We start from the raw sequence: 24,813 nt of genomic DNA, 5'->3' as shown, positions 1-24,813 counted from the left end.
AATGATGCTTGTTGGGAAGGCTCACCAGGACAGTCAAGGGAGATAGCTGGATTCTGACTCTTGGTCATTCTCCTACAAGCTGGGACTCTTTTTTTCCCCTGTGTCTTGGCTTCTCCTCCCAGGCTAAAGGAGTTTGATTATGCATGCTTATAGAGTGTGGTTCACATTTCACTGCTACCCTGAGCTTTCTAATTTCCCAGCTGATTTCTCTGGAAATCTAATTGCCCATTCTCCCTCCAGTGCCACGCTCAGAAGAGGCACCCATGAAACTCCTTTCCTGTTGGTTCCCCGGGGCCTACAGACCTCCCTGATCCATTGTATTGTTCTGGAGATATGAAGGATCCTCCTTTGTATTCTCCTCAACAGAACTGCCTAGTTGATTTGTCTTTCTCTTAGGGGACTTGCCCTAGATTGAATATAGTTGGAAGGAAACTATGGAGTCTGATGATGGATTTTCAAGGAGAAATAGAGGAGGAAATGTTGGAGAGACTGTAGTCATTGACATCTAAAAATACTGCCTTTTAGTTAAGCTGTTACTGCCATCTAGGGTGGAAAAGACAGTAGCACTAAAGTATTGTGGGTATCAGAGAAATTGTATAATAAATTAGCAAGAAATGGTTTTATCAGTGTATAAATGCATTGCTGAAGATCCACAGGTTAGTTTTACCTATGCTTTGAAATTCTCATTCTGGAAAGTGGAAAAATAGATTTCCATATAGTTTAAATTATTAGCCAAAATATTTGCAAAGATCTTGCTTTACCACATAACCTGGGTCACCTGCAATAACACTCTCTGGGACTTAATTTCCTCCCATTTAAAATGAGAGGAGGAAGAGAGTTGATAGCATAATGGTTATGCAAAGAGACTGTCATGCCTGAGGCTCTGAGGTCCCAGATTCAATCCTCTGCACCCTCATAAGCCAGAGCTGATCAGTGCTCTGATAATGATGGTGATGATGATGATGATTATGATGATGGTTGACTTAGGTTAGAAGACTTCACATTGTTTTTGACATAAAGATCAGAAAGAACATATTTTTAAATATTTTATTATTTTTTATTTTTTTAATTATCTTTATGTATTTATTGAATAGAGACAGCCAGAAATCAAGAGGGAAGGGGGTGATAGAAAGGGAGACAGAGAGACGCCTGCAACACTTTACTACTCACAAAGCTTTCCCACTGCAGGTGGGAGCTGGGGGCTCGAACTCAGGTTCTTGAGCATTGTAACATATGCGTTCAACCAGGTGCACCACCACCAGCCCCTAAAATATTTTATTTATATATTTATGATAGACTCAAAGAGAAATTGAGAGGGAAGGGGGAGATAGATAGATAGATACATACATACATACATACATACATACATACATACATACATACATACATTGCAGCTCTGTTTCACCATTCCTGAAGCTTCCCCCCCTGCAGGTGAGGCTAGGGGCTTGAACCCAAGTCCTTGCACAGAATAATATGTGTACTCTACCAGCGGCACTACCACCTGTCCCCTCCATGAGGAAATTTTACATCATAGGACTCATACACAGCAAGGCAAAGTCCATAAACTAATACTTATATTACATTCACATATTTCACCTTTTTAAAATTCTGCCTATGACCCACTTAAATCAATTTTCCAGCTTTCCAAGAAGCCACAAATCTCAATTCAAAAATCATTATGTTAGATGTATCTGGGCCCAGAAAGCCAGTTGCTTATAGTCTCTAAATCTAATGATGCTTATGATTCATCTGTGTGGGGAGAGGTGAGTTTAACTGACAGAGTAAACCAGGACTGTTCAGGTCTGAGCAGGACACTGCCACATGGCTAGGGACACTTGGACTCAAGGCAGTAGGTGCTAGCTCCAGCTCACAGCAGAAACCCCAGTAAGTCTTGGTCACAGATCACTCTTTTGTAATGTTATAAACAGTGGAACATTGGGTGGAAACATTGGGTGGAAAAGATCCTAGAGACAGATTTTAAAAACGGTTATAGGAGAATGCTTTGAACAATTGTACTTCAACGAATTGCATGAGCAAGATGAAGTGGACATATTTACACACTCCACTGAGACTGAAATCGTGAAGAAATACAACATCTAAATAAATTTCTAATCAGTAAGGAGTTAAGAGTGTGCATCCGTGACTAAAGGCTCATACCAGACAGAACCTCTTAACAAGACGGCTTCACTGGTGAATTCTACCAGACAATCAAAGAATTGACCCTAAACCTGGGACAATTAACTTCCCAGAGACAGACAGCGAAGTGGCGGTTGCCAGCGATAAGGAGAGAATGATGAGAAGTCAGTGTTTAATGCTGAGTTTCAGGTTCGGAAGTTGAGAACATTCTGGAGATTGACTGAGGTGATGTTTGTGTGCCAATGAAAATGTACTTGAAGGAGTTTTAAGAGGTTTCAGATGAAGTCTTTTATATTTTTATTTAAGAAAGGACAAATTAACAAATCCATAGGGTAGGAGGGGTACAACTCCACACAATTCCCACCACTCCATATCCCACCCCCTCCCATGCATGATAGCTTTCCCATTCTCTAGCCCTCTGGGAGCATGGACCCAGGGTCGTTGTGGGTTGCAGAAGGTGGAAGGTCTGGCTTCTGTAATTGCTTCCCCGCCAGTATGTCCCAGATGAAGTCTTATAGCCATCAGAAGTGGTCGGACATGCAAGGTCATGGGACTATGAGAATAAGCCAGCAGACGGGGAGGTCAAGTGAGACATGAAATGGACAGGTCACGAAGGGAAATTCAACTGATAACGTAGTGTTGAAATCAGAGAATTGTTTAGGAATAGACAGCAAAAGCAAACAGAAAAATGTAGAGAGGAGTGAGATAGACTCACCCTGTGAAGTCAGTTGGATGATCTTAGCCAATGAGGCCAAATAGAGAGAGAAGCAGGAAACAGAGGGTTCATCTAAAACCTTTGTAGTCCCACCCCAATTGTCCACTATTGGCCAAAACCAATATACCCGGTTGCTTTGTCATTCACACAGAATGTTGGCAGCTGTCTTGATAAGTCATAGGCTACACAGATGCTCTTAGGAAATGTCGTCCTGAAATTACAATTCTCAGGTCCAGTTCATCAGCCAGGCAATAGCAAGATAATTATTAACTTTTTATGTCACAGCACTTGACACTAAGTGAATATTTATAAATGATGAATTGTGTTATGCTTAATAAAAAAACAAGACGGGAGTCGGGCTGTAGTGCAGCGGGTTAAGCGCAGGTGGCGCAAAGCACAAGGACCGGCATAAGGATCCCGGTTTGAACCCCGGCTCCCCACCTGCAGGGGAGTCGCTTCACAGGCGGTGAAGCAGGTCTGCAGGTGTCTATCTTTCTCTCCTCCTCTCTGTCTTCCCCTCCTCTCTCCGTTTCTCTCTGTCCTATCCAACAACGATGAAAACAACAATAATAACTACAACAATAAAAAACAACAAGGGCAACAAAAGGGAATAAATAAATAAAATAAAATAAAATAAAATATTAAAAAAAAAATTTAAAAAAAACAAAAAAAAAAACAAGACAAGTCTAGTTTTATTTTCCACCTCAAAACAATTCCAAAGATCAGAATTGAAAGAGGGGAAAGCAGTCAGTGCATTACAAGTCTTCAGACATCACACTGTCATCTCTTGCATCATGACAAATATTTGGAATATTTTTTATCTTCATTTCAGACGTCTTAATGGTAACAAGAAGATTAATTTTATGGGATTTTTTTTTTTCTGTCAGTATGACTCCCCATTGACCATTCAGAAGAGGAAAGTAACTGCAAAGCAAATTTCTCAAGTGTAAAAGAACCTGCAATATATAGATCCAGCCTGTGTCTGTTTGCCACAAATGTAGGCCCAGTAGTGGCTCTTAAGGATGACGGTCTGGTACCCAGGTGGTGGTGCACCTGGTTGAGCGCATGTATTACAATGCTCAAGGACCCAGGTTCGAGCCCCCAGTTCCCACCTGCAGAGGGAAGCTTTACGAGTGGTGAAACAGGGCTGCAGGTATCTCTCTGTCTCTCTCCCCTTCTCTGTCACCCACCTCCCTCTTGATTTCTGACTGTCTCTATCCACTAAATAAAGATAATAATAAAAACTTTTTAAATTAAAAAAAATGAGTCTGTGACAACTATGGAGGCCTGACTTTATAATCTGAGGTATGTGTTGTGCCTTTTGTGGTTGTAGCATAGGAGGGAGATAGTCACGAGGAAAACCTCTCAGTCTGTTAATCCAGGATTTGTTCACAATCTTGCAGATCCAGAAGATAAATAATAAATCTACTAAGAGATGGTAAAAAAAAAAAAAAAAGAAAAGAAAAACAGAGCTTGAGAGTTATGACATTAGCAAGAAAATGACAATGACAATGAATTCATTCACAATGAGGATTTCATTTTAGGAAAAAAAAAGTAATCCTAAAACAATAGAAGTTTAGGGGCTAGGTGGTAGCCTAGCTGCTTGAGTGCACATGTTACAAGGCTCAAGGCCCCAGGTTCAAACCCCCCAGTCCTCACTTGCAGGGGAAAAGCTTTGTGAATGGTGAAGCAGTGCTGCGGATGTCTCTATCTCTCTCTCTCTCTCTCTCTGTCTACCTCTTCCCTCTCAATCTTTGCCTGTCTTATCCAATAAATAAATAAAGATAATAAAAAAAAGTTTACCGCAGAATTTGAATTATTTAAAGTTGTACGGGAGTGCTTTGTCTTGGATTTTTTGTTTTTACCTCATGACACTAAAGAAAAAAAAGGGAGGGCAGGTGGTGGCGCACCTGATTAAGTGCACACATTACAGGGTGTAAGGACCCGGGTTCAAACCCCTGGTCCCCGCCTACAGGAAGGAAAGGTTCAGAGTAGTGAAGTAGAAATGCAGTTGTCTCTCTGTGTCTTCCCCTCTCTATCTCTCCATCCCATCTCAATTTCTTTCTATCTAGTAATAAATAAATAAATATTTTTTTAAAAAGAAAGGAAAAGAAGTTCCTGCTGGAGATAAGCTCTGCTGATAGTACTGTTGTGGTGACTTGCTCGGTGGACAGCTGATTGTCCCCCTGAGTTATTTCCAAGCAGATTCATAATGCAGACGTGGGCCTTTGTTCTGTGGAGTAGCTGGGTTTTTTGTTTGTTTGTTCATTCATTTATTGTTTGTTTGTGTTTTGGTTCAGTTTTGCTGAAATCAACTAGTGGGAAGCTTTGGAGCAAAACATGCTATGAGTGAGTGGTCTCGTGGTTTAGGACTCAGCTCCCAACCTCAAAAGTCCTGAAGTAATCTGAGATCAATGCATCTTTATTTAGGCTTCAGCCCTCTAGCCTTTCCATTCGAAATGCTCCCATTAGAATAAATTATCTTTTTTTTTAATATTTATTTATTATTTATTCCCTTTTGTTGCCCTTGTTGTTTTATTGTTGTAGTTATGATTGATGTTGTTGTTGTTGGATAGGACAGAGAGAAATGGAGAGAGGAGGGGAAGACAGAGAGGGGGAGAGAAAGATAGACACCTGCAGACCTGCTTCACCGCCTGTGAAGCGACTCCCCTGCAGGTGGGGAGCCAGGGGCCTTGAACCGGGATCCTTAAGCTAGTCCTTGTGCTTTACGCCAAGTATGCTTAACCTGCTGCGCTACCTCCCGACCCCCACCAATTTCTTTCTTTTGTGTATTTATCATTTATTTACAACGCTATTAAGTTGGGGGAGGACTCCCGCACCCCACCCCCCACACACACACGTCTACATGTGCATAAACCTTTCTGAAGCCCCTACCAAAGTGCAGTCACCATCCCATTATCCACATGACTTTGTGACTCATCCTTCCCAGCCCTCTTCCCAGGTTCCTTACATGATCACCATCGTTATCACAGAGTCTGAGATTTGCAGTTGTTTTCTGTCAGTTCATTTGATTGGGTTGTTTGCCTTCCACATCTGAATGAAAAACATCTGGCAATTGTCTCCTTCCTTATTTCATTTAGCATAGCCATCTCAGGTTTCAGCCATCTTCTCAGAAAAGACAGGCATTAGGGAGTCGGGCGGTAGCGCAGCGGGTTAAGCGCAGGTGGCGCAAAGCACAAGGACCGGCATAAGGATCCCGGTTCGAACCCCGGCTCCCCACCTGCAGGGGAGTCGCTTCACAGGCGGTGAAGCAGGTCTGCAGGTGTCTATCTTTCTCTCCTCCTCTCTGTCTTCCCCTCCTCTCTCCATTTCTCTCTGTCCTATCCAACAACAACAACAACAATAATAACTACAACAATAAAACAACAAGGGCAACAAAAGGGATTAAATAAATAAAATAAATATTTAAAAAAAAAAAGAAAAGACAGGCATTCGTTGTTTGCAATGGCTGAGTCATATTCCATAGTAGATATACCCATCACTGAGAGTCTGGCGGTAGCACAGTGGATTAAATGCACCTGGCGCAAAGCGCAAGGAAGGCCCTCAAGATCCCGGTTTGAGCCTCTGTCTCCCCACCTGCAGGGGAGTCACTTCACAAGCGGTGAAGCAGGTCTGCAGGTGTCTGTCTTTCTTTGGGAGTCACGTGGTAGTGCACAGGGTTAAGCGCACATGGCGCAAAGCGCAAGGACCAGCATAAGGATATACCCACCACAATTTTATTTGTAATTTTTGTTTTTACCACAGCTCTGGCTTATGGTGGTGTTGGACCTTGAACCTGAGATTTAGAGTAGCCTCAGATGAAAATCTGAGATGAAAATCTTTTTGCATACTCAAGGACTTTCCCTGCTTAGAGTTGACGTGCCTTGACAAGTCCCAATCTGTAACATCAAGGTTAATAGTCAAGTATTATTACCTTTCTTGTTGGGGTGCTTTCCTTCCAGAGCACCAATGATTTTTTATTATTATTTTTATATTTATTTATTTCCTTTTTGTTGCCCTTGTTTTTACTGTTGTTGTAGTTATTATTGTTGTTGATGTCATTGCTGTTGGATAGGGCAGAGAGAAATGGAGCGAGGAGATGAAGACAGAGAGGGGGAGAGAAAGACACCTGCAGACCTGCTTCACTGCCTGTGAAGTGACTCCCCTGCAGGTGGGAAGCCAGGGGCTCGAACCGGGATCCTTACGTGGGTCCTTGCGCTTTGCACCACATACGCTTAACCCGCTGCACTACCACCCGACTCCCTTTATTTATTTATTTATTTATTTTGCCTCCAGGGATATCTCTGGATACAAATCCACTGCTCCTGGTGACCATTTTTTCCATTTTATTAGATAAGATAAAGAGAAACTGAGGGGGAAGTGAGAGAGACAGGGAGACACCTGCAGACCTGCTTCACCACTCCTGCTTCACCACTCGTGAAGTGTCTACCCTGCAGGTGGGGAGCAGGGGCTCGAACCCAGATACTTCCATGGATCCTTATGTTTCGTACTATGTGCTCTTAACCAGGTGCGCCACCGCCAGGACCCTGCACCAATGACTTAACCCTGGGTACTGTGCAGAGTTTCTGCTCCAAGCTCTCCACTCTTTACCCATAGGAAGATGGGTACAGTATGTTGTGTGTACGATTTGCTGCATTGACTTGTTCAGTTCATGTATAAAACTGTAATTGATTGTAAAAGAATCGTTCAATCATGTTATTAAAATAATTAGGGTGGGGGCTGGGTTAAGCAGTAGGTTAAGCGAATGCAAGGACCAGAATAAGGATCCCAGTATGAGCCCCCCCTCACTCCCCACCTGCAGGGAGGTCACCTCACAAGCGGTGAAGCAGGTCTGCAGGTGTCTTTCTTTTTTTTAATTTTTTAATTATCTTTATTTATTTAATAGAGACAGCCAGAAATCGAGAAGAAAGGGGGGTGATAGAGAAGGAGAGAGAGACCTGCAGCCCTGCTTCACCGCTTTGTGAAGCTTTTCCCCTGCAGGTGGGGGTGTCTATCTTTCTCTCCCTCTCTCTGTCATCCCCTCTTCTCTTGATTTCTCTCTGTCCTAGTCAACAACAACAGCAATAACAATAATAATAATAATGACAACAAGGGCAACAAAATGGGGAAAAATGGCCTCTAGGAGCAGTGGATTTGTAGTACAGGCATCGAGCCTCAGCAATAACCCTGGAGGCAAATAATAATAATAATAATTAGGGTGGGGGACTGGGGTGAGCACATTCTCACCATTCCCAAGGATCCAGGTTTAAGTTCCTGGTCCTCTCCCAAAGGGGAAAGCTCCCTAAGCTACAGGTGTCTCTCTTCCTCTCTAGCTCCCCCTTGCCTCTCAGTTTCTCTCCGTCTTACTAAATTTAAAAAGAGAGAGAGAGAGAGAGAGAGAGAGAGAGAGAACTCTAAAGACGACAGCAACAGGAAAGGCGGCACTCGAAGAAGTGGTTGTGCAGGTGGGGAGAGTGATGAGAGAATGAGGCCACAGCAGTACAGATGACAGTAACCACTGGCTTTGGGCAGCTGGAACGGGAGCCTCAGGGGAAGGCTGTGCCCTAGAAAGCAGGGCACCTGCTTCATCAGATTCAGCTTCAGTTTGTCACATGTTCTCCTGCTACATCTCTCACAGTGCATCCCAGAATTTCATGTCAGGTCTTAAGCCCAAACTGCTTCCCAGAGTTGCTCAGTGGTAAGGGAGATACCTCAGCGGTAAACTGCAAGGTTCACATTGCCTCAAGTCCCAGCTTCCTTCCCGAGCAGGCGTCACCTGTGCCAGAGATGGGCAGAGTGCTCTGGCCTGTCTGTCTACTTTTTAAAAAATATTTATTTATTTATGTATTCCTTTTTGTTGCCCTTGTTGTAGGTATTGTTGTCACTTTTGTTGGACAGGACAGAGAGAAATGGAGAGAGGAGAGGAAGACAAAGAGGAGGAGAGAAAGACAGACACCTGCAGACCTGCTTCACCGCCTGTGAAGTGACTCCCCTGCAGGTGGGGAGCCGGGGGCTCGAACCGGGATCCTTAAGCCGGTCCTTGCGCTTTGTGCCACATGCGCTTAACCTGCTGCGCTACCACCCGACTCCCCTTCTTTCTATTTATCTGTTGCTCTAAGTAAATATATTTTTTAAATGAATGAAGCTGGGTCTATTTATATTTTTGCTGTGGATTCCATGATGTCCTGCAGAAGTAGGTTGTACTACTGAACACTTTTTGGCATAGCAGTTCTATATTATAAATTTTTATTTTTATTCATCAGGGGTCATGTATATTAGAACACTGGACTCTCAAAGAGAGCAAGCAGGCTCACTTTTGCACCTGAAAACTAAAGGGGTGTCTTAACCTTAAAATTTACTTTTCCATGGTAAAGGGGCAGGGGGGGTGACGCACCTGGTAGAGTGCACATGTTACAATGCACAAGGACCCCGGTTCGAGCCCCCGGTCCCCACTTGCAGGGGGAATGTTTCACAAGTGGTGAAGCAGGGCTGCAGGTGTCTCTCTGTCTCTCTCCCTCTCTAACTCTCCCTCCCCTCTCGATTTCTGACGGTCTCTATCCAATAAATAAGTAAAGATAAAAAAAAAAAAACTCGATTGCAGACTTTGGAGAGGGACTCAGTGGTTGTACAAGGTCAAGTGCGCATATCTCCTAGAATCAAAATAAAAGCATCCAGCTGACCCGCCACCCCCACCCTTCCCGCACAACAGTGCTTATTTCCTTTCATTTCTAAGTGTTTATTTTATATGAAATATGTGAGCTTCACATGCATAGGAAAATAATAAGAAGAATGAGGGGACCGGGTGGTGGTGCAGCATTTTAAGCACACATGGCAGAAGCATAAGGACCGGCGTAAAGTCCCCAGTTCGAGCCCCCGGCTCCCCACCTGCAGGGGAATCGTTTCACAGGTGGTGAAGCAGGTCTGCAGGTGTCTATCTTTCTCTCCCCCTCTCTGTCTTCCCCTCCTCTCTCCATTTCTCTCTGTCCTACCCAACAACAATGATGGCAGTAATAACAATAACGATAAACAATAAAGGCAACAAAAGGAAAAAAAAAATAGCCACGGGAAGCAGTGGATTCCTAGTGCAGGCACTGAGCCCCAGCAATAACCCTGGAGCCAATAAAATAAAATAAAAGTCAAGGAGAATGAGCAGCAAGCCAGCATCACTGCAGCACACAGGGACTAGATACGGAGCCTCACACATGCAGGTCCTGTGCTCTACCATCTGGACTATCTTTTTTTTTCTTTCCCTCCAGGGTTATTGCTGGGCTCGGTGCCTGCACCATGAATCTACCGCTCCTGGAGGCCATTTTTTCCCCCTTTTGTTGCCCTTGTTGTTGTAGCCTCGTTGTGGTCATTATTATTGCCATTGCTGATGTTCGTTCTTGGATAGGACAGAGAGAAATGGAGAGAGGAGGGGAAGACAGAGAGGGGGAGAGAAAGATAGACACTGCAGACCTGCTTCACCACCTGTGAAGCGATTCCCCTGCAGGTGGGGAGCCGGGGGCTCGAACCGGGATCCTTACACCGGTCGTTGTGCTTTGCGCCACATGCGCTTAACCCACTGCGCTACCTACCACCCGACCCCCCATCTGGACTATCTTTGTGGCATTGTTCTCATCATCATAATCACAGGCCTAGCAGACCCTTCCTAATCAGCAACAATTTGGATTCAATAGAGATAACATACTAAAAACGTTTTGTCAATAGAGATAACATACTAAAAATGTTTTGTCGGGGCAGGGGAGAGAGCATAATGGTTATGCATAAGACTTTCATGCCTGAGACTTCAAGAAGATCTCTAGTTCAGTCCCCTGCACCACCATAAGACAGAGTTGAGCAGTGCTCTCGTCTCTCTGTATCTTTATCATTAAAATAAAATAAGTGAGGGCTGAATGGTAGCGCAGCGGGTTAAGCGCACATGGCGCAAAGCGCAAAAACTGGTTTAAGAATCCTGGTTCGAACTTCCAGCTCCCCATCTGCAGGTAAGTCGCTTCACAAGCGGCAAAGCAGGTCTCCAGGTGTCTATCTGTCTTTCTCCCTCTCTGTCTTCCCCTCTTCTCTCCATTTCTCTGTCCTATCCAACAACAACGACATCAATAATAGTAACAACATGAAAAAACAAAAAGGACAACAAAGGGGAAAAAATGACCTCCAGGAGCAGTGGATTTGTAGTGCAGGCACCGAGCCCCAGCAATAACCCTGGAGGCAAAAATAAAATAAAAAAGTAAAAATAAAGTATTTTAAAATAAAGATGCTTTGTAAACAAGTTTGTGGCCTAAAATATGACCCTTCAGAGCCAGAGAGATAGCTAGTGAAGTATCTGCCCCTCCTCTCCAGGCAGATCGTTATTTAGTTGGACGTACAAACATGACCTTTGTTTCTGATTCCTTTCATGAATTATGTTCAAATTGAAATTATGCAAACTTCAGTGTGACCTGATCACAGTGTTGTTTTGTTTTTTTCCTCCAGGGTTATCATTGGGGCTCGGTGCCTGCACTACAAATTCACTGCTCCTGGTGGCATCTTTTTTCCATTGCTGTTGCTATTACTGGTTTTTGTTTGGTTGGTTTTTGACAGGACAGAGAGATTAAGAGAGGAGGGGAAGACAGAGGGGGAGAGGAAGACAGACACCTGCAGATCTGCTTCACCGCTTGCAAAGTGACCCCCCCCTGCCGGTGGGGAGCTGGGAGCTCCAACAGGGATCCTTATGCCGGTCCTTACACTTCGCACTCTGTGTGCCTAACCTGGTGTGCTACCGCCCAGGCCCCCTATCACAGTGTCTATTTAGGGACAGATTTGCAATGGGGAGACCTTGCCAAGTATGTGGCCCCCAGAACCAGCTGTAAGGTTCTGTGATAACGGAAGAAGTTCCAGTGTTGTGGTCTTTCTTTCTGTCTCCATAAATTATAGACATTATTTTTTTATTATTTATCTATTTTTCATTTTTATTTATTGACAAGAAATATTCACAAGATCATAAGATAAGAGAGGTACAACTCCACACAATTGCTACCACCAAAACTCCGTATCCCGTCCCCTGATATCTTTCCTATTCTTTACCCCCCTGGGAGTATGGACCCAGGATCATTGTGGGGTGCAGAAGGTGGAAGGTCTGGCTTCTGTAATTGCTTCCCTGCTGAACATGGGCGTTGACAGGTGGATCCATACTCCCAGCCTGTCTTTGTCTTTCCCTAGTGGGGTGGGGCTCTGGGGAAGCAGGGCTCCAGGACACATTGGTGGGGTCACCTGCCCAGCGAAGTCAGGTTGGCATCATGGTATCTTCTGGAACCTGGTGGCTGAAAAAGAGTTAAGATATAAAACAAAACAAGCTGTTGACTAATCATGAACCTAAAGACAAGAATATTGCAGGTGAAAATTTGGGGTCTCCATTTTGGAAAAAGCTAGTAGGTCTGTTTTAGGTCTATTCCAAGGGGCCCATGACCCTACTAGTTTTTGCCTGAGCTTGACTTCTGACATGCAGGTGACCTAAGTTATTGTCTGGGGAGATGGTGTCATAGTTGGAAAAAGGACTGGAAAGCTGAATCACGGAAAAGAGTAGCCCCCAAACATGGGAGAAGCACATAAACATTGTGAACTGCAGACCCCATCAACTTGATCTGGGAGAATGATATACATTTCTTTGGAGCATGAGGGTAGGCTTCCGGGCAAGAGTTCAAGTAAGCTGTCCATCTAGGAAGTGACTGAATGCTGTTTGATGGCATAGATTGAATGGCATAGATGGAAAGATCTATTTCAAATTCAATCAATTTTAAATCTGTTATGGCTGGGACAGGAACTTTCTCGTGCTTCCTTTGGTCACAACTCTTCATCTAAATGTTAGATGTGAAAGGGGAAAGTTTTTTATTGTTTATACAGGGCTGCTACTGTCAAAGAAGGAGTTTAATCCTTTTGCTTCTGTATACAACTAATGATTTCCTTGTGATCTTTCCCCCTCCTTCCACTCTCCTTTCAGGAAGGGCGTCTGTGGCCTTCTGACGGCTCTGGGCCTCGACCAGGTGCTTCTGAGGTAAGAGACACAGGTGGGCTGGGGGTGGCAGGAGGTAGCTGCTGAGACGTGTGTGTTGTAATAAACCATCACAACGACATTTGTGTAAAGCTTGAGTATATTACAGCATAGCTGTGTGTGCCCGGCTAGGCTAAGCACACATAGTGCTAAGCATAAGGATCCCAGTTCACAAGTGGTGAAGCAGGTCTGTAGGTGCTTTTCTGTCCTCCACTCTCAATTTCTCTCTGTCCTATCCAATAACAACAGTAAGAGCAACAAAAATGGGGAAAATGGCCTCTAGGAGCAGTGGATTTGTAATGCAGGCACCAAGCCCCAACGATAACCCTGGAGGCAAACAAACAAACAAACAAACACATACTGGACAGTGTGCACTCATGTCTCTGCCTCTCTCACTCCTTCTTTCCTCACTAAAATAAATATTTTAAATGAAACAACCGATTTTTCAGTTAATCAGAATTCTCTACTATTGAACACTGTGGTTTGAAAAGTCTATCATATAAATCATGAGGAATAAGAAAAACTACATTTTTTCTTTCCTGCAATAGTCTGTCCTGTTTTATTAGGGAGAAGTTTTTGGACAGGTGTGGGCATTGTTTATAAGTATCATCTGCACCAAGCGTGAATCTCCTTGATACTACTACCTCGTTCTTGACTATTATTATGCCAAGTGTCTTCAGGCCTTTTTTTTTCCCTTTTAGATTATGTATGCCCCACGGTCCAGGGACAGGTTTGCTGCCCCCTCCTTTATCCAGAGGGATCGGTTCAGCCGCTTCCAGCCCACCTACCCCTACGTGCAGCACGAGATCGACCTTCCGCCCACCATCTCCCTGTCGGACGGGGAGGAGCCTCCTCCTTACCAGGGGCCCTGTACCTTGCAGCTCCGGGACCCCGAACAACAGATGGAACTCAACCGAGAATCTGTGAGGGCTCCCCCCAACCGAACCATATTTGACAGCGACCTGATAGACATCTCTGTGTACAACGGCGGCCCGTGCCCGCCCAGCAGCAATTCAGGCATAAGTGCAAGCACCTGCAGCAGTAATGGGAGGATGGAGGGGCCGCCCCCAGCGTACAGTGAGGTGATGGGCCACTACCCAGGCTCCTCCTTCTTCCACCACCAGCACAGCCACTCGCACAGGGGGAACAGACTGCCGTTTCAGCAGGACAGCCCGGGGAGCACAGTGATGCCCATCCCGGGCAAAGACAGGAAGCCTGGAAACCTCGTCTGACTCCAGCACGCACCGGAGCTGAGAGAAGGAGACTAGGAGGGAGGAGGGCCCGCTGCCCCCTCCGCTGGGCACAGTGTTGCTCAGTTTTACGTGCTACAGCCAAGTAAAACCAAATGTGCAAACGTGGTCTTTGTTTCTGATTCCTTTCATGGAAATTGCATGCAAACTGAAAACATACAAACTTCAACCTGGTCTAATAGCAAACAGTGTTTCTTTGGGGCAGGCATTGCGATGGGAGTGATTTTGGCAAAGGGTGGGCATGGGAACACAGAGAAAGAGATGCTTCAACGGTATCATGAGTCAAAAGGTAATTGGATTTATTTAATTACGAAAGGACACTTTGCAGAGAAAGAAGCCAGAATGGCTCATTTTATAATTAACTGAATAAAGAAGGAAGCATTATTATATATTACCATGGGGAAGAATCGGCCAGTTTGCTTTTTTTTCTCCCAAGATGTGGAACTTTTTATTTTGTTTTAAAAAGATAATTCATAATTCCTGTTTTGTGTGCCAAGGTATCAAGTGGGGGAGTTAGATGAATGCAAGGAGTTACTTTGTGTTGTGATGATGTGTTTTCAAAAGTTGCACTATCTAAATGTTTAAGATATATATGAGGGGACTGTTGTGTGTGAAGTTCTGTATGTTGTCTTTTCACCTGTGGATTGTTATTAGGCCCAAGGAATACCCGGATGAGTTGCTCATAGTCACACAAGAAAAGCTGTCTGGGCGTGAGCATAGCAGATGCCAACGTACATATTTCAGGAAAGTCAGTTTTGTTGCAAAAGTTTGTCTCAAGTAACAAATGCATCACTAAAGCATCTGGAGACTTTGAGGCAGAAGTTAGGAAATCCTTAGTTCCATCATTTCTGACTGGTTGAGTTATTCTGCTCGTTTTCATCACAAGCTGCCCCCCCCCATGCACTTATGTCCCAGCATCCTGCAGTGCTGCCCTCAGCCTCCACAGTGCAGCTTCTTCAGCAGCTGAGGGGTTTGTTTTGTTTTGTTTGCACTGTAGCATGAGCTCTACTCAGATACACACATTATTTTATGCAAGTGTTTAAAATGCAAGGTGGTTATTTTACATATTATTGAAATATGTGACTTTTCAGCGTTTCCCATTCTCTCTCTCTCTCTACCTATCTTTGTCTCTCTCTCCCTCCCTCCCACCTTCCTTAGGCAGTCAGTTTGGTCCTGGACACAGGATCTCATCTGCCTGGGCATGAGCAGCACACAGCAGTTCTTCCTACAGGAAGCCCCGGAGCTGAGGGGGGAGCAGAGTGCTGGCAGTGTGGTCTTGAGGCATTGCCCACTGAAGTCCTGGCAATGTCCTCAGAACCTGACAGACAGCGAGAAGCAGTGCTGGGTAGGGAGCAACCTTAAGAGCACAGGACAAAAAGCACAATATGCAATTCAAATGCAACTAGAAAACTAACTTTACATGATGTTAGTCATAGTTTTTAATATTCCTGATATTCCCAGAGCCACTCTCTTAGATAAAAATAAACGATCTGCTTCTGTGGAGATAAAAGGGTCTGACTTTCTGACAGCAGCAGCCAGGACATCCAACAGGTCTTCTCGGAGGAAGTGGCCTGCTCTGTGTGGTGAGGTCCTGGTGGCCTCTGTACTGTATCAGTGGACAGGATGGTGCAGTGACACTGGGGTCAGCGTATGTGTGTGTGTGTGTCTGTGTGTGTGTGAGAGAGAGAATTGTTAGCTCGAGGTTCTCTGAGGTGGGCTCTCAGCGAGGTGGTTGTGCTGCTGACTGGGAGCTAGGGGATTTTGATTAATGGTCCTCTTCAGTGCCCTCTGCTCCTTTCTGCTGCTGCTTTTGGTCAGTAGGTGTTCGATCTGGTCTTTCTTTGAGACTTGGAATCTTCTCTAGATTCATTCCTTTCACATAGTAGTACCCCCCAAATTAGGTAAATCCTAAAGAGAAAAGAAAAGTGAACAGCAGTTGTGACGCATGCTTCAAACACCGTTTGAAAGTGTGTGTGTGTGTGTGTGTGTGTGTGTGTGTGTGTGTGTGTGTGTGTCATGGTGGGAGTCTGAGCAGGACAGAGTCCTGGGAGCCTTGCCTCAAACCCTGCAATTGCCTTCCTAGGATCTAGAGACTCCCAGACATGTCAGCTGGCATCTGGCTTACAAACTTATATTTGAAGGGTATGGGGGAGCTCCCCAGTGTGGAGTGTAACCTAACCCTGTTTGGTGGGGTCAGAAAATACTTGCCTAGTTGAGGACTCCAGTAGCTCATTGGTCAGATGAAGTATGAGGTTAGGTAATGATGTCATCATTCCAAAACTTGTCTGCCATTTGACAAAATGGACAAACCCAACCTGAGAGCTCTAGTTCAAAATAGCCTTAACTATGCTTACTTTTCTACCTGCTGCAAGAATGAGCTTATGTCCAGAGCTTGGCAATTCCTTATTCACTTGCCTACCTTTTTATCTTTTTCTTCTTTTTTTCTTTTCTTTTTTTTTTTATAAGTGTGTGAGCATTTTGCAGCTATCCTTAATATTGGCAAAAGGCATATTTAATTCAAATAACTTTAATCATCCTTCAAAGGAGTGGTTCCTTCCATTCAGTCACCCTAGAGAACTGTCCTTGATGTTGAGTAGTTATTCAAAGATACATAAAAGACACACACTAAACCATGACTTAAGGCTAGAATTCTGTAACAAATTAGTTTAAAAAGCCAAGGTCACAAATGGAATTAATGGTCCATTTTCCTTCTACACAGGGAAAAGGTGAGTTAGATCAGCAACACTTTTGAAAGTTGTAGTTGACCTGTTCATGCTGCGTTGCCACCCTGTTGGCATGCATGGGGTGGAAGGAGGGGTGATGATGGGTGGAGGTAGATAGCATAATGGTTATGCAAAGTGCTCTTACACCTGAGGCTCCAAAGCCCCAGGTTCAGTCCCCCACACCACTGTAGGCCAGAGCTGAGCAGTGCTCTGGTTAAAAAAATAAAGTAAAAGGGGTGATGATGCCAATTCATTTGCACAGTAGGGCTAGTGTTCAAAAAACTTACATCTCATGGACCCCAAGGGTTCAGTTTGGAGCCGGGAAGTTAGGCATCAATGACAGGTTCGTTCTTTCATTCATGTTTAAAGATTGCATTGTTGAAAGAACAGTTGGTGGGAATTGACATTCCTGGGCATTTCTGTTGTTCCAGGGACTGCTGGGAGTATGAACGACCAAAGCAGGTTGAATTCTGTTTCTGGAAACACAGTCTTCAGGCATATATGTACTTTTCTAGAAGTATCTAGTACTCTCCACGCACTGAAACAGTCCTTAGTACAAAGGAGATTTTGCTAAGCAAACTATACAGTCCACAAGCCATTCTCAAGATAGCAGAGGGAAGTATTTAAAATTAGAAGGATTCATGAAGACCAGATGCATAGCCACTAATTTTTGCTCTAGTTTCGGGGAGAGGAAATAAGGACCAAGAAGTCAGTCAAGTGGGAGGCCTACAGCATCCGCAGAGGAAGATAGCACACAAGTGAGCACAACAGGAAATCCTGCAGATTTCCATTCCCTCTGCACTCATCCTCGCAACACTCAAAAGGGCTCCACAGAACTTCTAACAAACTTCTCTGATGTGCATTCTGAACGGTGATATGGAGACCTCAGGTCTTATTTGCTGAGCTGGTGCAGCTTCTGGGGGTTTTGTCACTTAAAATGGCAACATTAATTCTCCATGTTAATTGGAATGCCATTCATTTTGCTTAAAATCTCCCCAAACCCAGAAGTTCATGAAGGAAAATAAAGCTCCCCAAACAGATGCTTGGTGGTTAACTTGTCCAACGTAGCATTCTCCATATGCTCTCCCAGCTTCCCACACCTGGGCTAATTTGCCTAAAATAACTTAACACTGCTGGACAAGCGGGCAAGTCTCCTTGGTGTGAGGAACCCTGTATCTAACCATGGCACAACGGAAGCATAGATTAACCTTTCACGCCAGGTAACAGAGCTTGGTCTCCTCGGCTCTGTGGCTTTCTAACTCACCGGTTCTCATAGACCTTGCCCTTCACCCTTCCAAGAGTAGAGCAGGCCAGGCAACTGGTTGTCCTGCTGTCACAGGACCAAGGGCAATCAGGATTTTCGCTCCGCTTATTTTAATACCCCAGACGCTGTATCTTTTGCCTGGTTCAAGTTTGGCTTTTTTTTTTTTTTTTTTTGCCAGGCTCAGTCATGTATGTGTGCGCTACTGCTCCTTCTGCCGCTCTCTGCTTTCCAGGGCACTGCACCCAGAAGCTGTTGTCTGTGAGGAGGGAACGCCTTGCTAAAGAAAGCCCCGTCTTCCTTCTCTTTCCTTCCGCCATGTGTGCTTGTCTCCGTGTGATGGAAGAGGGGTGCTAGAGCTACACAGAGATCACTATACTCTGGACAACCATCTTACCTAGATCCAGACCCTTTCCAAGAGCTCTGCATGGCTGCAGATTTCCAGCACCCCAGCGTCTCCTGTCTGATGGCAGCAGATGCGTTCCATGCCCCCCCCCTTGTTGTGCCTCACTTACAATGGTGCTTTTTCAGTTGTCTTGTCTTATGTTTTTATTTGTAAGGTGCTGTATATAACTTGAATATATTCTGCACATATCCTACCCAATGGGTAGAACAACAAATTGTTAATACTGTAATATAATGTATAGATGATACCAATTTTAATAGAAATGGCATAGAATTTGTGAATGCCTATGTGCTTTGTCCTCTTTTGTAAGGAAATTTGCAAATGGATGCATACAGATAAAAGTCTATGTAGTTTATTTTCCTATTAAATATCAATATTATAACACAAAGAAATCGGAACAAGCAAGCCACAGTTTATGACCAGCATATGTAGAGCAATCCAGAGTTGCGGTTTTGCTGTGAAAACTTTTTACAAAATAATAATAATAATAATATTTTTTAAAAAAAGGATCCCACAGCTTTTTTGGTTGTCACTAATTAGATGCTTCTTATTTTAATCTCTGTAGCAATGCTCAGTTGGTTTTCAGTTAGAAAAAAAAATGTTGATTTTTCAACTTGCTTTAGGAAAAGAAATTATCTCAGAACAACAAAGATGGCAGACCCCGGTGAATATTTTTGTTACTCTTGCAGAAATTTGTCAGGTGAATTGGCCCTGCAACAGAGAACTTTGTTCAGTACAGGGGCATTTACCATCTCTGTCCCAAGTCTCTCTGTGCTTTTTTGTTTGTTTGTTTGTAAGTTGAAGCTGTGGAATCAGTGAGCTCACAGCAGATTTTAGGGAAAGAATAAATACCTCAGGAAAAATTAATCCACTAAAGAGAAGGCCCCATTCTTAGGAATAAAAAAAAAAAATTACTCTGGGTTTTCATTAGAAGAGAAGTAGCTCCTAGCTAACCAAATGAAGATTCTTAGAACCATTCCCACTGTCTTTATGGCAACCTTGTCCAAAGCAACAAATTGGGTTTTGACGTTAGAATTACATTTTCCGCTGAATACGACATCACCCCTCTTCTGTGCAGCATCTGCTTCTGGCTGTTTCAGCACGTCTGTGATCCCTCCCTTTATCTTCAAATCGTCTATTTTTAAAAGAAAAATATAACTTAGGACAACATGTTCATTAAAACCACTGATGGATCATGAGTTTGGACATTCTTATCCAGTGATGTCCACTAAGGCACTTAATGCTATTTTGTCCATCTGACCCATAGTTCCAGTTTATTCTCTCGCTAAAGGGTTTTACTTCTAATAAACTCCATGGTGGTTATTTGCTTTGCATTATATACTCTGATAGAATTGTACTACTATGCTTCAGAATACAAATTGTTACCGATGATCCTTAAACTGAAAATGCCTCTACAATGCAACTCTTAGTGTTGGATAGACTCAAGGCCAACCCTTCCTTTATTATCTGTTTTTGAAAGAGATAAAAGATCCCTATCTTACGTGTTCTCTCTCCCTTCCGCCCTCACTGTCTGCTCCATTATATATGGCTGGGGCTCCCTTGTGATTCAGCATTCAGAACTGAGGCTGGTTACTGTCAGAAACAATACTCCCAACCTCTCAAGGCTCCATATTTTGGGAGAATAGTTGGGCACATGTCACCAGAAAACAGTCTATTCAGAGCTACTAAAAACATACTACACCTTTGCTTCCTTTCTGCAGAATCAACTGAAGCCTAAATTACTGTTAACGACACTGGTCCATTTGAATGTGCTCATAGGTATATTGCTATTTATTTTCTGCTTTTTTTTTTTTAAAAATCACATTTTCTAATTGTACACTTGTCTAGTTTAAAGCTATTTTAAAATAGTTGCAATACTACTCACAGCATTGAGTTCATTTAAGTTTTATTATAAAGCAGTCTACTAAAAAAAGTACAACTGTATTTGGACTTTTCAATAGTTGTTCACATAGGCAATGATGATCAGAAGTCATTAAAGTCTTTTTTTCTAAATGCCATTTATGCTTGCTCTTCAACAGAATTCCCAGTTACATACAGAAAAAGATTTCCAGCTGTTGTACCTGCCTCTTTTCACTGAGCAATGGTGATGTAGTCCTTAGGCCTAAGGTCTGTGATCGCAATACTTTTAAAGAAAGATGTTGCTCCGATGCTGTTTGTTAGTTATGAAATCCGCTTTTTTTTTTTTCCTGCTTGTTCTAAAAGCTGTGGTCAAACCATAGCTCAAAATCATTAAAAATAATCAATAACATGTGTCTCCTGGTTTGCTTTTTGTTGTTGTTGTTGTAATCCTTCTAAAACAAAACATCTACAGAAGAGGTTGCATGTGTTTAAAACCCATCTCTAGGAAACATGTTTGATAGTTGCCCAGCCACTTTCCAACATAGCCTTTATTCCCTCTCACTCTTCAGATATCATTATGTTCTACTGTACACTAGTTAGATGAGTTCATAGAATTCTCTTCTCTTGTTAGGGGAAGATGACCAGAGGGCTCTGAACTCCAATTCCATCAGGACCTGGAGGGAGAAGAGAATAAAAGGAAAGACATTCAGAAGTAGGAAAAAAGGGGGGGGGGGGACAGACAGTGGTGCACCGGGTTAAGTGCACACATCATCAAGTACAAGGATCTGGGTTCGAGTCCCAGCTCCCAACTTGGTGGGGAGAATGTTTCACCAGTGGTGAAGCAAGTCTGCAATAGTCTCTCTTCCTGCCTCTCTCCTCTTCCCTCTCGATTTGTGTCTTGTCAAGTAAAAATAAAATGGGGTGGGGTAGGGTGTGGGTGGTGTGGGCAGTGGCACACTGGGTTAAACACATAGAGTTCCTGCACAAGAATCCTGGTTCAAGCCCCTAGCTCCTTGGGGGGGGGGGGCACTTCACAAGCAGTGAAGCAGGTCTGCAGAGGTTTCTCTTCCACTCCTCTGATCTCCCCTTCCCTCCCCTCTCAATTTCTCTCTGTCCTATCAAAATGAAAAAATGGCCACCAAGAGCAGTGAATTCATAGTTCTAGCATCAAGTCCCAGTGAGAATCCTGGAGGCAGAAAAAGGAAAAAAAATGTCTGCCAGGTGCTGTGGATTTGTAGTGCAGGAGCCAAGCCCCAGCAATAACCCTGGTGGCAATAAAAATAAATAGGGAGTTGGGCTGTAGTGCAGCGGGTTAAGTGCACGTAGTACAAAGTGCCAGGACCAACATAAGGATCCCAGTTCCAGCCCCCAGCTCTCCACCTGCAGGGGGTCAATTCACAAGCGGTGAAGCAGGTCTGCAGGTGTCTGTCTTTCTCTCCCCTTCTCTGTCTTTCCCTCCTCTCTCCATTTCTCTGTGTTCTATCTAATAACAGTGACATCAATAACAACAACAATAACTACAAAAATAAAAACAAGGACAACAAAAGGGAAAATAAATACTTAAAAAATAAATAAAAGGGTCTGTAATTACAGTACTTTTAAAGAAAGATCTGTGCCCCCAATCTGTTTGTATCTTTCCCTAGTGGGTTAGGGCGCTGTTTACATTGTTTACTGTGGCAGATAGTGAGCACATGGAATTCAAGACAACAGTGCTGTAATTTGTGATTTTTAAGAACGTGTATGTAGCGAGCTTTGTTTTCTGGCACAGAACTGTAGGAGCCTTGCATTTCCAAACGTGACACCAATAAAGCTGTCTTGATGCTCATCAAAACCTCTTTCCACCACACCTGACTTAACTTTAATGCTCTTCTGCAATGCACCTAGCGATGGGGGCTGATTGCAGGGGAACCAGCCACGTGAGTCTATAGAGGGTTGGAACTTCAGTCCTAGCTCCAGCCCCCCACCCCCAAACACACCCTGGACCTCTGGGAGGAAATTGGCACCATTCATTTTTGGCTTATGATGGTGCTAGAGACTGAATCAGAGACTCCTAGAGCCTCAGACATGCTGATCCTACACACAGAATTCTGGGGGTGGGTAAGGTACAGAATTACACCCCTGTCATCTCATAATTTTGTGAATCAATATTAAGTAATTAATAAAATAAGAAAGACTTATTTTCTCAATTCTGGATTCTACAGAACATCAATGGCTCAGGTCTCAGCAAGAAGGAGCTTCTGAGAACTACCTCATCTCAGCTGAGACTCCTCCAGGAGTTTATAGTTGCCTTCAAGTTTCCGGATGATTCTCTTGAAGAAACTAAACTAGGGGGCCAGGCAGTAGCACACCCAGTTAAGCATACATATTACCAAGCTCAAGGTCCCAGGTTCGAGCCCCCCCCCCCACCTGCAGGAGGTCCACTTCATGAGCTGTGAGGCAGGTCTGCCGGTATCTTTCTCTCTCCCTATCTCCCCTCCCCTCTCAATTTCTCTCTGTCCTATCTAATAAAAATTAGAATGAAAAAAAGAGGGGACGGGCTTTGGCACACCCAGTTAAGTGCACACATTACCAAGCTCAAGCCCCCCTCTCCCCACCTGCTGGGGAAATGTTTCACAATTTCTCTGCCATATCCAACAAATGGAAAAAAAAATGGCCACCAAAGGGCCAGGTGGTGGCACACCTGGTTGAGCCACATGTTACAATGCAAAAGGACCTGGGTTTGAGCCCCTGGCCCCCGCCTGCAGGGGGAAAGCTTTGCGAGTGGTGAAGCAGGGTTGCAGGTGTCTCTCTATTTACTCCTTCCCTCTCGATTTCTGGCTGTTTCTACGCAATAAATAGAGACAATTAAAAAAAATTTACGGGAGTCGGGCAGTAGTGCAGCAGGTTAGGCACACGTGGTGCAAAGTACAAGGACCGGTGTAAGGATTCAGGTTTGAGACCCCGGCTCCCCACCTGCAGGGGAGTCGCTTCACAAGCGGTGAAGCAGGTCTGCAGGTGTCTGTCTTCCTCTCCCCCTCTCTGTCTTCCCCTCCTCTCTCCATTTCTCTCTGTCCTACCCAACAACAATGACATCAATAATAATTACAACAATAAAACAACAAGGACAACAAAAGGGAATAAATAAATATTTTTTAAAAAATAAAAATGGCCACCAAGAGCAGTGGATTCATACAGGGACCAAGTTCCAGTGATTAAAAAAAGAAGAAGAAGAAGAAGAAGAGACAGAGAAAGGAAGGAAAAAAGGAACTAAACTAGGCCCACAAGAACAAGATCAAACAATGACAATTATTAAAAAAAAACAAAACAAAAAAAACTAGAAACTGTGGTTAAAGTCAATGCACGGAAGGTTTTCTGTCTACAAATGTAGGAAAAAGACTCTAGATACCCTGCACTATGAGTTAGAATTTATAGATGCTGAAGTCTATGGCTTTACAGATGGCAAGATTGTGTATGTGTAGAATCAACCAACCAAACTTTCTCCCTCAACCAAATTTCTAATAAACTTATAAAGTCTCTAGCAATCCAATTCATTTACTTTTGCATTTCTGTATCTTAGTAATGGGGGCCAGGAAGTGGTGCACCTGGGTAAGAGCACATGTCACCAAGCACAAGGACCTGGGGCTAATCCCCTGGTCCCCACCTGCAGGGCGGAAGCTGAGAAATAAAAGCACTTTTGACTGCAATGTTCCCAGATGTGACCACTGGTCCCCACCTGCAGGGGGGAAGCTGAGAAAAAAAAGCACTTGTGACTGCAATGTTCCCAGATGTGAGCTCAGACCAATAAGGGACTCAGAGGTTCCACAGGCTCTGGTGCTAAGTAAATATAAATTTTATATAGACACATACATGCCCTGGCTCAGGTGGGTGGCAGTAAATAGTAAATTGTATCCACAGAATTTTTTTTCAAGAATGGGAGTTACTCACTGCCCTATGGGAATAGGAAGGGGGAAGGGGACACTCACTTTTTATCAAGGAGGCAAGAGAGAATTTCCCTAGGCCAATTTCTCTCTGGATTCTGTGAAATATTAAATATACAAGGTGCATGAAGACTAGGCCTAACTACCTGAACACTTGCTCTCAACTGAGTAAGGTGCCTGGTGCCTGAAAATACAACTTATTGCTTTTTGACTGTGTTTGCCAAGGCCAACATGGATGGTAACTAGACTGCCACCCCTTTGCCTACATAAGAAAGCTGCAGCATGACAAGTGGATGGGTGTCCCTTCATAAGTGAGCAAACAGAAAACTCTTCTCTTTTGATCACTTGGGGGGAATAAAAAGGATGCAAATAGTAGAATCAAAAAGAACTTTTTTTAAGAAAATTATTCCCTTTTATTGTCCTTGTTGCTTTATTGTTGTAGTTATTGTTGTTATTGATGTTGTTGTGTTGGATAGGACAGAGAGAAATGGAGAGAGGAGGGGAAGACAGAGATGGAG

General features: G+C 43.8%; 1 protein-coding gene across 14 annotated transcripts in view; it reads left to right on the top strand.

Annotated features, from left to right (window-relative positions):
- Positions 1-14,236, top strand: part of LDLRAD4 (low density lipoprotein receptor class A domain containing 4) — a 511,331-nt gene extending 497,095 nt beyond the window's left edge. For all 14 annotated transcript variants that reach the window (XM_060200614.1, XM_060200607.1, XM_060200613.1 and 11 more), the window contains 2 exons: positions 12,828-12,881; positions 13,580-14,236. In XM_060200614.1, the coding sequence (XP_060056597.1) occupies positions 12,828-12,881; positions 13,580-14,110 (585 nt within the window). In that variant the 3' untranslated portion in view covers positions 14,111-14,236. The remainder of the gene's footprint in view (positions 1-12,827; positions 12,882-13,579) is intronic.
- The last annotated feature ends 10,577 nt before the right edge of the window (positions 14,237-24,813 follow it).

Source organism: Erinaceus europaeus, chromosome 10 (genome assembly GCF_950295315.1).
Source record: "Erinaceus europaeus chromosome 10, mEriEur2.1, whole genome shotgun sequence".
NCBI classification, from domain to species: Eukaryota; Metazoa; Chordata; class Mammalia; order Eulipotyphla; family Erinaceidae; genus Erinaceus; species Erinaceus europaeus.
The sequence above is the reverse complement of the archived record's forward strand: the minus strand, read 5'-3'. Positions and strand labels throughout refer to the sequence as shown.